Raw genomic sequence first — 13562 nt, 5'->3', positions numbered from 1 at the left:
GGGTGGGTCGTTAGCACCTCACCTAGGGTCGTAGGGTGGGTCGTTAGCACCTCACCTAGGGTCGTAGGGTGGGTCGTTAGCACCTCACCTAGGGTCGTAGGGTGGGTTGTCAGCACCTCACCTAGGGTCGTAGGGTGGGTCGTTAGCACCTCACCTGGGGTCGTAGGGTGGGTCGTTAGCACCTAACCTAGGGTCGTAGGGTGGGTCGTTAGCACCTAACCTGGGGTCGTAGGGTGGGTCGTTAGCACCTAACCTAGGGTCGTAGGGGTGGGTCGTTAGCACCTCACCTAGGGTCGTAGGGTGGGTCGTTAGCACCTCACCTGGGGTCGTAGGGTGGGTCGTTAGCACCTCACCTAGGGTCGTAGGGTGGGTCGTTAGCACCTCACCTGGGGTCGTAGGGTGGGTCGTTAGCACCTCACCTAGGGTCGTGGGGTGGGTCGTTAGCACCTCACCTAGGGTCGTAGGGTGGGTCGTTAGCACCTCACCTAGGGTCGTAAGGTGGGTCGTTAGCACCTCACCTAGGGTCGTAGGGTGGGTCGTTAGCACCTCACCTAGGGTCGTAGGGTGGGTCGTTAGCACCTCACCTAGGGTCGTTAGCACCTAACCTAGGGTCGTAGGGTGGGTCGTTAGCACCTCACCTAGGGTCGTTAGCACCTAACCTAGGGTCGTAGGGTGGGTCGTTAGCACCTCACCTAGGGTCGTAGGGTGGGTCGTTAGCACCTCACCTAGGGTCGTAGGGTGGGTCGTTAGCACCTCACCTAGGGTCGTTAGCACCTAACCTAGGGTGGTAGGGTGGGTCGTTAGCACCTCACCTAGGGTCGTAGGGTGGGTCGTTAGCACCTCACCTAGGGTGGTAGGGTGGGTCGTTAGCACCTCACCTAGGGTGGTAGGGTGGGTCGTTAGCACCTCACCTAGGGTGGTAGGGTGGGTCGTTAGCACCTCACCTAGGGTGGTAGGGTGGGTCGTTAGCACCTCACCTAGGGTGGTAGGGTGGGTCGTTAGCACCTCACCTAGGGTGGTAGGGTGGGTCGTTAGCACCTCACCTAGGGTGGTAGGGTGGGTCGTTAGCACCTCACCTAGGGTTGTAGGGTGGGTCGTTAGCACCTCACCTAGGGTTGTAGGGTGGGTCGTTAGCACCTCACCTAGGGTTGTAGGGTGGGTCGTTAGCACCTCACCTAGGGTTGTAGGGTGGGTCGTTAGCACCTCACCTAGGGTTGTAGGGTGGGTCGTTAGCACCTCACCTAGGGTTGTAGGGTGGGTCGTTAGCACCTAACCTAGGGTTGTAGGGTGGGTCGTTAGCACCTCACCTAGGGTTGTAGGGTGGGTCGTTAGCACCTAACCTAGGGTTGTAGGGGTGGGTCGTTAGCACCTCACCTAGGGTTGTAGGGGTGGGTCGTTAGCACCTCACCTAGGGTTGTAGGGTGGGTCGTTAGCACCTCACCTAGGGTTGTAGGGTGGGTCGTTAGCACCTCACCTAGGGTTGTAGGGTGGGTCGTTAGCACCTCACCTAGGGTTGTAGGGTGGGTCGTTAGCACCTCACCTAGGGTTGTAGGGTGGGTCTTTAGCACCTAACCTAGGGTTGTAGGGTGGGTCGTTAGCACCTAACCTAGGGTTGTAGGGTGGGTCGTTAGCACCTAACCTAGGGTTGTAGGGTGGGTCGTTAGCACCTAACCTAGGGTTGTAGGGTGGGTCGTTAGCACCTAACCTAGGGTTGTAGGGTGGGTCGTTGGCACCTAACCTAGGGTTGTAGGGTGGGTCGTTAGCACCTAACCTAGGGTTGTAGGGTGGGTCGTTAGCACCTAACCTAGGGTTGTAAGGGTGGGTCGTTAGCACCTAACCTAGGGTTGTAGGGTGGGTCGTTAGCACCTAACCTAGGGTTGTAGAGTGGGTCGTTGGCACCTAACCTAAGGTTGTAGGGTGGGTCGTTAGCACCTAACCTAGGGTTGTAGGGTGGGTCATTAGCACCTAACCTAGGGTTGTGGGATGGGTTGTTAGCACCTAACCTAGGGTTGTGGATATGGGTTGTTAGCACCTAACCTACGGTTGTGGATATGAGTTGTTAGCACCTAACCTAGGGTTGTTCATGGGTCGTTAGCACCTAACCTAGGGTTGTGCAATGGGTTAATAATTACCTCTAGTGCTTGGAGCTGCTCCTGCAGTAGGCGTTTCTCCTCCACCTCAGTGTGCAGCTGCAGCTCCACCTCTGGCCCAAAGCATTGCGTTATTGGATTTGGACACAGTGCTGACCACCTAAGAGCATCCTGTTTCATAACTAGCCCGGGGGTCCTCACTGCAGGTCCTGCAGGGCACGCAGGTAGTCCAGCTCAGTCTTAAATCACAGTACCCCGACTCACATGGTCATCCCTTTCTGGGCATGTGGCAAAAGCATAACCCCTGTCGATTTCTACAATGCATCTTCTTAACTGATTTGAAACCTAACATTAACCCTAACCACACTACTAACCTTATGCCTAACCCTAACCACACTGCTAAGCTTATGCCTAACCCTAAACCACACTGCTAAGCTTATGCCTAACCCTAAACCACACTGCTAACCTTATGCCTAACCCTAAACCACACTGCTAACCTTATGCCTAACCCTAAACCACACTGCTAAGCTTATGCCTAACCACACTGCTAACCTTATGCCTAACCACACTGCTAACCTTATGCCTAACCACACTGCTAACCTTATGCCTAACCACACTGCTAACCTTATGCCTAACCACACTGCTAACCTTATGCCTAACCACACTGCTAACCTTATGCCTAACCACACTGCTAACCTTATGCCTAACCACACTGCTAACCTTATGCCTAACCACACTGCTAACCTTATGCCTAACCACACTGCTAACCTTATGCCTAACCACACTGCTAACCTTATGCCTAACCACACTGCTAACCTTATGCCTAACCCTAACCACACTGCTAACCTTATGCCTAACCCTAAACCACACTGCTAACCTTATGCCTAACCCTAAACCACACTGCTAACCTTATGCCTAACCCTAAACCACACTGCTAACCTTATGCCTAACCCTAAACCACACTGCTAACCTTATGCCTAACCCTAAACCACACTGCTAACCTTATGCCTAACCCTAAACCACACTGCTAAACTTATGCCTAACCCTAAACCACACTGCTAACCTTATGCCTAACCCTAAACCACACTGCTAACCTTATGCCTAACCCTAAACCACACTGCTAAGCTTATGCCTAACCCTAAACCACACTGCTAAACTTATGCCTAACCACACTGCTAAGCTTATGCCTAACCACACTGCTAAACTTATGCCTAACCACACTGCTAAGCTTATGCCTAACCACACTGCTAAGCTGCCTAACCACATTGCTAAACTTATGCCTAACCACACTGCTAACCTTATGCCTAACCACACTGCTAACCTTATGCCTAACCCTAACCACACTGCTAACCTTATGCCTAACCCTAACCACACTGCTAACCTTATGCCTAACCCTAACCACACTGCTAACCTTATGCCTAACCACACTGCCTAACCCTAACCACACTGCTAACCTTATGCCTAACCCTAAACCACACTGCTAACCTTATGCCTAACCCTAAACCACACTGCTAACCTTATGCCTAACCCTAAACCACACTGCTAACCTTATGCCTAACCCTAAACCACACTGCTAACCTTATGCCTAACCCTAAACCACACTGCTAACCTTATGCCTAACCCTAAACCACACTGCTAACCTTATGCCTAACCCTAAACCACACTGCTAACCTTATGCCTAACCCTAAACCACACTGCTAACCTTATGCCTAACCCTAACCACACTGCTAACCTTATGCCTAACCCTAACCACACTGCTAACCTTATGCCTAACCCTAACCACACTGCTAACCTTATGCCTAACCCTAAACCACACTGCTAACCTTATGCCTAACCCTAACCACACTGCTAACCTTATGCCTAACCCTAAACCACACTGCTAACCTTATGCCTAACCCTAAACCACACTGCTAACCTTATGCCTAACCCTAAACCACACTGCTAACCCTAACCACACTGCTATGCCTAACCCTGCTAAGCTTAAACCACACTGCTAACCTTATGCCTAACCACACTAAATGCCAACCACTGCTAACCTTATGCCTAACCCTAACCACACTGCTAACCTTATGCCTAACCCTAACCACACTGCTAACCTTATGCCTAACCCTAACCACACTGCTAACCTTATGCCTAACCCTAACCACACTGCTAACCCTAACCCTAACCACACTGCTAAACTTATGCCTAACCACACTGCTACCAACCCTAACCACACTGCTAACCTTATGCCTAACCCTAACCACACTGCTAACCTTATGCCTAACCCTAACCACACTGCTAACCTTATGCCTAACCACACTACTAACCTTATGCCTAACATTAACCTTAACCACACTGCTAACCTTATGCCTAACCCTAAACCACACTGCTAACCTTATGCCTAACCCTAAACCACACAGCTAACCTTATGCCTAACCCTAAACCACACTGCTAACCTTATGCCTAACCCTAAACCACACTGCTAACCTTATGCCTGACCCTAAACCACACTGCTAACCTTATGCCTAACCCTAAACCACACTGCTAACCTTATGCCTAACCCTAACCACACTGCTAAATGCCTAACCACACTGCTAACCTTATGCCTAACCCTAACCACACTGCTAACCTTATGCCTAACCCTAACCACACTGCTAACCTTATGCCTAACCCTAACCACACTGCTAACCTTATGCCTAACCACACTAAACCTTATGCCTAACCACACTGCTAACCTTATGCCTAACCCTTAACCACACTGCTAACCTTATGCCTAACCCACACTGCTAACCTATGCCTAACCCTAACCACACTGCTAACCTTATGCCTAACCCTAACCACACTGCTAACCTTATGCCTAACCCTAAACCACACTGCTAACCTTATGCCTAAGCCTAAACCACACTGCTAACCTTATGCCTAACCCTAAACCACAAACCACAACCCTAAACCACACTGCTAACCTTATGCCTAACCCTAACCACACTGCTAACCTTATGCCTAACCCTAAACCACACTGCTAACCTTATGCCTAACCCTAAACCACACTGCTAACCTTAAACCCTAACCACACTGCTAACCTTATGCCTAACCCTAACCACACTGCTAAGCTTATGCCTAACCACACTGCTAACCCTAACCACACTAACCCTAACCACTGCTAACCTTATGCCTAACCACACTGCTAAACCTAACCACACTGCTAACCTTATGCTAACCTTATGCCTATGCCACACTGCTAACCCTAACACTGCTAACCTTATGCCAACCACACTGCTAACCTTATGCCTAACCCTGCCTAACCACACTGCTAACCTTATGCCTACCACACTGCTAACCTTATGCCTAACCCTAACCACACTGCTAACCTTATGCCTAACCAACCACACTGCTAACCTTATGCCTAACCCTAACCACACTGCTAACCTTATGCCTAACCCTAACCACACTGCTAACCTTATGCCTAACCCTAACCACACTGCTAACCTTATGCCTAACCCTAAACCACACTGCTAACCTTATGCCTAACCTAACCACAACCTGCCTAACCTGCTAACCTTATGCCCCTAACCTGCTAACCTTATGCACTAACCCTAACCTTAAACCACACTGCCTAACCCTAACCACACACTGCTAACCTTATGCCTAACCACACTAACCTTATGCCTAACCAACCACACTGCTAACCTTATGCCTAACCTAACCACCTAACCCTAACCACACTGCTAACCCTAACCCTAACCACACTGCTAACCTTATGCCTAACCCTAACCACACTGCTAACCTTATGCCTAACCCTAACCACACTGCTAACCTTATGCCTAACCCTAACCACACTGCTAACCTTATGCCTAACCACACTGCTAACCTTATGCCTAACCCTAACCACACTGCTAACCTTATGCCTAACCCTAAACCACACTGCTAACCTTATGCCTAACCCTAAACCACACTGCTAACCTTATGCCTAACCCTAACCACACTGCTAACCTTATGCCTAACCCTACCACACTGCTAACCTTATGCCTAACCCTAACCACACTGCTAAGCTTAAACCACACTGCTAACCTTATGCCTAACCCTAAACCACACTACTAACCTTATGCCTAACCACACTACTAACCTTATGCCTAACCCTAAACCACACTGCTAACCTTATGCCTAACCCTAAACCACACTGCTAACCTTATGCCTAACCTTATGCCTAACATTAACCCTAACCACACTGCTAACCCTTAAACCACACTGCTACCTAACCTTATGCCTAACCCTAACCACACTGCTAACCTTATGCCTAACCCTAACCACACTGCTAACCTTATGCCTAACCCTAACCACACTGCTAACCTTATGCCTAACCCTAACCCACTGCTACTGCTAACCACACTTATGCCTAACCCTAAACCACACTGCTAACCTTATGCCTAACCCTAACCACACTGCTAAGCTAACCCTAACCACACTGCTAACCCTAACCCTAACCACACTGCTACTGCCCTAACCACACTGCTAACCCTAACCACACTGCTAACCTTATGCCTAACCCTAAACCACACTGCTAACCAACACATGCTAAACATGCCTAACCCTAACCACACTGCTAAGCTTGCCTAACCACACTGCTAACCCTAACCACACTAACCACACTGCTAACCTTATGCCTAACCACACTGCTGTTTATGCCTAACCACACTGCTAACCCTTATGCCTAACCACACTGCTAACCTTATGCCTAACCCTAACCACACTGCTAACCTTATGCCTAACCCTAACCACACTGCTAACCTTATGCCTAACCCTAAACCACACTGCTAACCTTATGCCTAACCACACTGCTAACCATGCCTAACCACACTGCTAACCTTAACCACACTGCTAACCTTATGCCTAACCACACTGCTAACCTTATGCCTAACCACACTGCTGCCTAACCACACTGCTACCCACACTGCTAAACATGCCTAACCACACTGCTAAACTTATGCCTAACCACACTGCTAACCTTATGCCTAACCCTAACCACACTGCTAACCTTATGCCTAACCCTAAACCACACTGCTAACCTTATGCCTAACCCTAACCACACTGCTAACCTTATGCCTAACCCTAACCACACTGCTAACCTTATGCCTAACCCTAAACCACACTGCTAATCTTATGCCTAACCACACTACTAACCTTATGCCTAACATTAACCACACTGCTAACCTTATCCCTTACCCTAATGTAGAGGTGAAAGAAACACACACCTATTTAGGCGAGGTGCTGGCTAGCGGAGTAGAACACTTAAAAAACAAAAGGAGAGCCGCACACTCTAGGAGCTCAGATGTTTATATTGTTTATATAAAATGTTTATATGTTTATATAAAATATTTATGTCCAACGTTCCTCGACAGACAAGCTGTCTTAATCAGGGTATAACGACAAACACTATGGAGTGACTCGTTTATATCGTGTTAAAAGACACACAGGTGTCTAATCATGGCCAGGTGTGGCCTGATATCATTGGTTAATTCTCATATATTAAAATAGCATACAAAAAAACATAAATGGATAACATCTGATCACAGATAATACATAAGCCTACAAACATTTACAATGAATAGCAAAATCACATTAATCACATTAATGGCTTCAGATCAAAGTCTACGTTGAGACCGAAGGGAGCAAGGGTCTTTAAATTACAGACCCAGGCAGCCTCTCGTTTTAACATTAAATTGTCGAGGTCACACCCTCTCCTAGGGAAGATAACATGTTCGATGCCAATATAACGTAGAGACGAAATCGAGTGGTTTGCTTCCAAAAAGTGGGCCACAACTGGTTGAGTCCAGTTTTTGCACCTAATGCTGCTACGATATGTATTTTCAATTTGCGCTTTGTTTTAGCCACAACATTTTTGCCACAAGGACATGTTCTAAGATAAATAACTGCCTTAGTGGAGCACGTGATGACACCTTTGATTGGGATCTGTTTCCCTGTTTGGGGTGTTTGAAGGATCTACATTTATAAGTGCCACTGCATTGAGCACAGCCATTACATTTGTAGTTTCCATCAAGTAGGGGCGCAAATACACGCTGTGCAGGGATATCTTGGGGTGGTAAATCAGCGCTTACCAATTGATATCTGAGGTTTCTGCCCCGCGACAATGACCAAGGGTAGGTCCGAAAACACATTACCAATACTATCATCGGATCTTAGAATGTGCCAATATTTGTGAACGATTCCCTTAATTTGTTCAGAGTACTTTGAATAGCAGGCAGTTAGAACGCAAGAATGCTTCTTTTTGCGAGACTGACCTTGAAAAAGGTCATGTCTCATATTGTTTTGAATTTTCTCAATGGCAGTATTAAATCTGACCATTTTTGTACTCCCTCTCCTTGAATTTTCTTTGAGTCTCGGTCATATTTCTGTCGAAATCTGATTGGTTTTTTTACATTCTTTTGATTTGACAGAATTGTCTGTAGGGCAAACTGTTTTTCAAGGGAAGCGGGTGACAACTATCAGCCCTCAACAAACTGTTAGGATCAGTAGGCTTCCTGTAAAGATCAGTGTATAAAACATTATCTTCACATAAGATCAGAAGATCAAGAAAACTGATTTGACGTGTATCAGATTGCATAGTAAATCTCAGATGCTCAGAACAGGAGTTAAGAAAAGCATGGAACGCCTGGAGCTGTTTTGCATCACCCCTCCATAGAACAAAAATATCAGCAATATACCGTTTCCAAATAATGATGTGAGGCAAGAAAACATTTGAGAGGATTGAAAATGGACTTTCTCCATGTAACCCACATACAAATTAGCATAGTTAGGAGCCATGGGGGATCCCATAGCAGTACCCTTCGTCTGAATAAAGAAATCATTTAGAAACATTAAATAGTTATGTGTGAATACTATTTCAGCCCAATGTTATAATGCAGGCACTGGAAGGTAGTTCATTAGGGTCACGTTGCAGAAGAAAATGTTCCATAGCTTCAATACTGCCCTCGTGTGGAATATTTGTGTATAACGACTCAACATCAAAAGTAACTAACAAAGTATTACCAGGGAGAGGAAGGATCAAGAGATTCAATGATAGAGATCATATTAGTGGTGTCTTTTACAAAGGAGGGGAGCTGTTCTGAGATCATACTGCTGGTGTTCTTTACAAAGGAGGGGAGCTGTTCTGAGGTCATACTGCTGGTGTTCTTTACAAAGGAGGGGAGCTGTTCTGAGGTCATACTGCTGGTGTTCTTTACAAAGGAGGGGAGCTGTTCTGAGGTCATACTGCTGGTGTTCTTTACAAAGGAGGGGAGCTGTTCTGAGATCATACTGCTGGTGTTCTTTACAAAGGAGGGGAGCTTTTCTGCGAGTGGTCTAATAAATAAATAACTGCATCAATGCCCGCTACAATAGGGCGCCCTGGAGGTTTTGTAATATTCTTGTGTAATTTCGGCTAAGTATAAAAAGTGGCAATTTTAGGGTGTTGAATAGCCAAAAAGCCGTGTTCTTTTTCGGTTATCTGACCAGAACTTAAATAACCATCTAAGGACAGTAAAGATCGTGTTCTGAAATTGGGCCGTGGGGTCACTTCTGAGTTTCTTGTAAAAGGTTAACCACACTGCTAACATTGTGCCAAACCCTAAATTAAGATAAAAACAGTGATTTTTGTTTTCAAACATTTTTACAATTTATCCAGTTTTGACTTTACCACTTGCCCATCTAGTGTGAACCCGGTTACACACTCCTGACTGGTCTCTGACATACTGTAAACAAAAGCTAGATGCCTGCTGGACACATGCCCCACACAGCCTGCATTGGGGAGCAGTGAACTGGACTATGTCCTATCCAATTGGTGGGAAACCAGCGGTTAAATTATTTAAGCAACATTTGGTGCTGGGTAGAGGTCGACCGATTAATCTGAATAATTTGTTCTGATTTCAAGTTTTCATAACAATCGGTATGTTTGGACGCCGATTACATTGCAACCCACGAGGAGACAGCGTGGCAGGCTGACCACCTGTTACGAGAGTGCAGGCAGCAAGGAGCATGCATATTATCAATGCGGTGCCTGAAATTGTGTCACTTCTTTTGCGGTCAGTGTAAGCAGAGTCAGGGTATATGCAGCAGTTTGGGCCGCCTGGCTCGTTGCAAACTGTGTGAAGTCCATTTCTTCCTAACAAAGACCATAATTAATTTGCCAGAATTTTACATAATTATGACATAACATTGAACGTTGTACAATGTAACAAGAATATTTAGACTTATGGATGCTACCAGTTAGATAAAATACGGAACGGTTCCGTATTTCACTGAAAGAATAAACATTTTGTTTTCAAAATGATAGTTTCTGGATTTTACCATATTAATGACCAAAGGCTCGTATTTCTGGGTGTTATTATAGTATAATTAAGTCTATGATTTGATAGAGCAGTCTGACTGAGCGGTGGTAGGCAGCAGCAGGCTCGTAAGCATTCATTCAAACAGCACTGTAATCCGTTTGCTTTATGACTTCAAGCCTATCAACTCCCGAGATTAGGCTGGCAATACTAAAGCACCTATTAGAACATCCAATAGTCAAAGGTATATGAAATGCAAATGGTATAGAGAGAAATAGTCCTATAATAACTACAACCTAAAACTTCTTACCTGGGAAAATTGAAGACTCATGTTAAAAGGAACCACCAGCTTTCATATGTTCTCATGTTCTGAGCAAGGAACACAAACTTTAGCTTTTTTTACATAGCACATATTGCACTTTTACTTTCTTCTCCAACACTTTTTTGCATTCTTTAAATCAAATTGTACATGTTTCATTATTTATTTGAGACTAAATTGATTTTATTTATGTATTATAGTAAGTTAAAATAAAAGTGTTCATTGTTCATTCAATATTGTTGTAAAGCTTATTATTACAATTATAGATATGTAAAGAAAATTGGTATAGGGTTTTTTTGGTCCTCCAATAATCGGTATCGGTTTTGAAAAATCATAATCGGTCGACCTCTAGTGCTGGGAGTCAACATTGTTAACAAAGATGTCAATTAATTAAGTCAATCACTCTTGTAAAGTAGCACAACAACCAAGGGGTAAAGATTCAACTTTATTATTGCTCTACTAGGCTTTCCAGACTATTTCTGAAGATATATTCTCCATAAAAAAGACTCAACTCACCACTTAGCTCAGCCACTCGCTGTTCCAGTTTGGCACACTTTGCCTCTGCCTGGGGAAAAAAACGAAAGGAAATTCATTTAAGAACAACTCAACACAATGCCATACTGCATCCATAATTCAAAACCGTAATCTAAATATGGGGCTGTTTGTGAAATAATCTTGTAATTAAATAACAAAAACATAAAACCAACCACCATGTATAACACAAAGGCTTGATCTAAATAGGGGCTGATTCATGTGTTGAAATACGCCAGTCTGCGTTCCATACTGTAATGGTTTAATATGGTGTAAAAACATACAGGCACAGCATAATGGACAGAATAAACAGAGCCTTTTGTATGTTGAATAGAGCAAGCAGCTCAATAATGAACAACAGCGACCGGTGTACACATTTATGTATGCCTGATACAACAGTGGAAGTGCATCTGAGGAGATTTTCAAAATGGCAGTTCCTTTGAAAAATGTGTTTATGATGTCACCTGTTCCAGTCTGTCATTGGTTCCGGCTGCAGAGTCCTCCCTGGTCTCACTGACGTCAGAGTGCAACCGGACACCGGTGGTGTCAGCCAGGCCATCTGTCTCTGAGGCTTTGGTTTCACTGACCTCCGCTCCCCTCTGGCTCTTTATCTCACTCTCATGGCGCTCCTGAAGGGCTGAGGGGAAAAACACAGCGATGTAAAGGGTTAGTAGAGATTTTTGTTTTTAAACTGATGATGTGTTGCCATTACCAGATACATCTCATCTAAGAAATGCCTTTGAAAATGTTGATTTTCTACAACTATAACCAACATAAGCATACCCGTCATCTTTTTCTGAAGGGCAGCGTTCTCTGCCTGGAGGCGCAGTAACTCTCCATCCACAGAGATGGAGATGGTACCGGAGGATTCAGCCTGCAGCCCCTTGCCATCCTTTAGCTCTTTGATTTCATGTTGTAGCTCCTCTATCTGAGTACATAACTAAACGGGGGAATGCAATACATGAAAAATATTACTGTAATATAACCATGAAATGTGATCAGGAAGGTGGGGCCTTTATGTTATACAAGCTAGACAAAGGATAGGCCTAAATCACATCTTCATTTACAAGGACATTCCCCTCTTCTGAACCAGTGGCATGTGCGGGAGCAGGGGACATCCAGTACCTTGGACAGCTCCTGCATCAGGGTGCTGTTTTGCAGTCTGAAGTCGTCCTCTTGGCTGTGCAGCTTGCCTTGCAGCATCTCGTTCTCGCTGAGTAATGCATCCACCTCCTGAGCGCACACACCAGACAACCAATCCATGTAAACAGAAAGTAGGCACTCTCACACAGGATGATGACTTTATCATCCCCACATTTCTAGATTGAATACTCTTACAAAAAACACAATAGCAATGTACTTTGCTGATTAGAAAGAATGGTGAATAAGTTGGAGGACATTGCTCTACTTCGATATCATACTTTGATGTGCCGCCACAAATCAGATTTTCCAAAACATTTCCAAATGATCTAAAATACTCTGGGGAAAGGTTAAATATGCATATTTAAACAGCAGAGGGGGCTGTTGAGTGCATTAATAAAACATTAATTATAAATCAGGCCCATATACATCATATACCTATGCTACAGTCACTGAAGATGTGGAAGAACCTAATGAGTAAATGCATGAAATGAAGTTAACAGACAAAAGGAGTGTGTGTCCTATGTTCTCTACATGTACTTGGGAATAATCTCTCTATCCATGAAGTTTTACTTATCACATGCACAAGCACAATGATATGCTTAACTTGCAAGCCCTACCCAACAGCGCAGTATTCAATATAAAAAAACTAATAGTAGAACTAATGAAATAATACAAAAATAAGAGAGCAAGAGATATATATCTATATAGGGTCAGTGCCCGTACCAATTTTAAAATGTGCAGGGATTACAGGATTATTTGAGGGAAATACAGTATGTGCATGTGGGCTGGAATTAGCAGAAAGTGACTGGTAGTAGGATAAATAATTATAATAATAGTAAACAGTATGGCAGCAGCATAAAGACGTCCGCATGTTTCCAATCTCAAAGGTAAGGTTTTTTCCTGGCTGTTCGTGCACAAGTAATTATTTCTCGAGCCAAGCCGAAGTCAGCAGCCGAAGTCAGCAGCCGAAGTCTACGCCCCTTCATTGGTGATTGGTCAAAAGTCGGGATTCTTCAATGAAGTGTTTGTTATCGTTCAACGAGAGATGAATTGTTTTCATGCTTATTCTTTTTTCACCAAACAACATAGTTCGATGTCACATTGCGCGACTAAGACCTCCGACAAAAACAAACTTTTTTTAAATGTAATTTTTATTTAACTAGGCAAGTCAGTTTAAGA

General features: G+C 44.8%; 1 protein-coding gene across 5 annotated transcripts in view; it reads right to left on the bottom strand.

The window, feature by feature from the left end:
• The window catches only part of gripap1 (GRIP1 associated protein 1), a 110156-nt gene that overhangs the window by 92259 nt on the left and 4335 nt on the right, over window positions 1-13562 (bottom strand). For 4 of the 5 annotated variants that reach the window (XM_042304128.1, XM_042304129.1, XM_042304131.1 and 1 more), the window contains exons 5-9: window positions 12366-12473; window positions 12024-12180; window positions 11705-11877; window positions 11226-11274; window positions 2133-2299 (exon numbers count right to left, since the gene is read on the bottom strand). In XM_042304128.1, coding sequence (XP_042160062.1) covers window positions 2133-2299; window positions 11226-11274; window positions 11705-11877; window positions 12024-12180; window positions 12366-12473 — 654 coding nt within the window. The remainder of the gene's footprint in view (window positions 1-2132; window positions 2300-11225; window positions 11275-11704; window positions 11878-12023; window positions 12181-12365; window positions 12474-13562) is intronic. The other variant, XM_042304130.1, reaches the window with a different exon arrangement.

Source organism: Oncorhynchus tshawytscha, linkage group LG22, assembly GCF_018296145.1.
Source record: "Oncorhynchus tshawytscha isolate Ot180627B linkage group LG22, Otsh_v2.0, whole genome shotgun sequence".
Classification (NCBI taxonomy): domain Eukaryota; kingdom Metazoa; phylum Chordata; class Actinopteri; order Salmoniformes; family Salmonidae; genus Oncorhynchus; species Oncorhynchus tshawytscha.
Note: the sequence above shows the minus strand (reverse complement) of the source record. Positions and strands in the feature narration are given on the sequence as shown.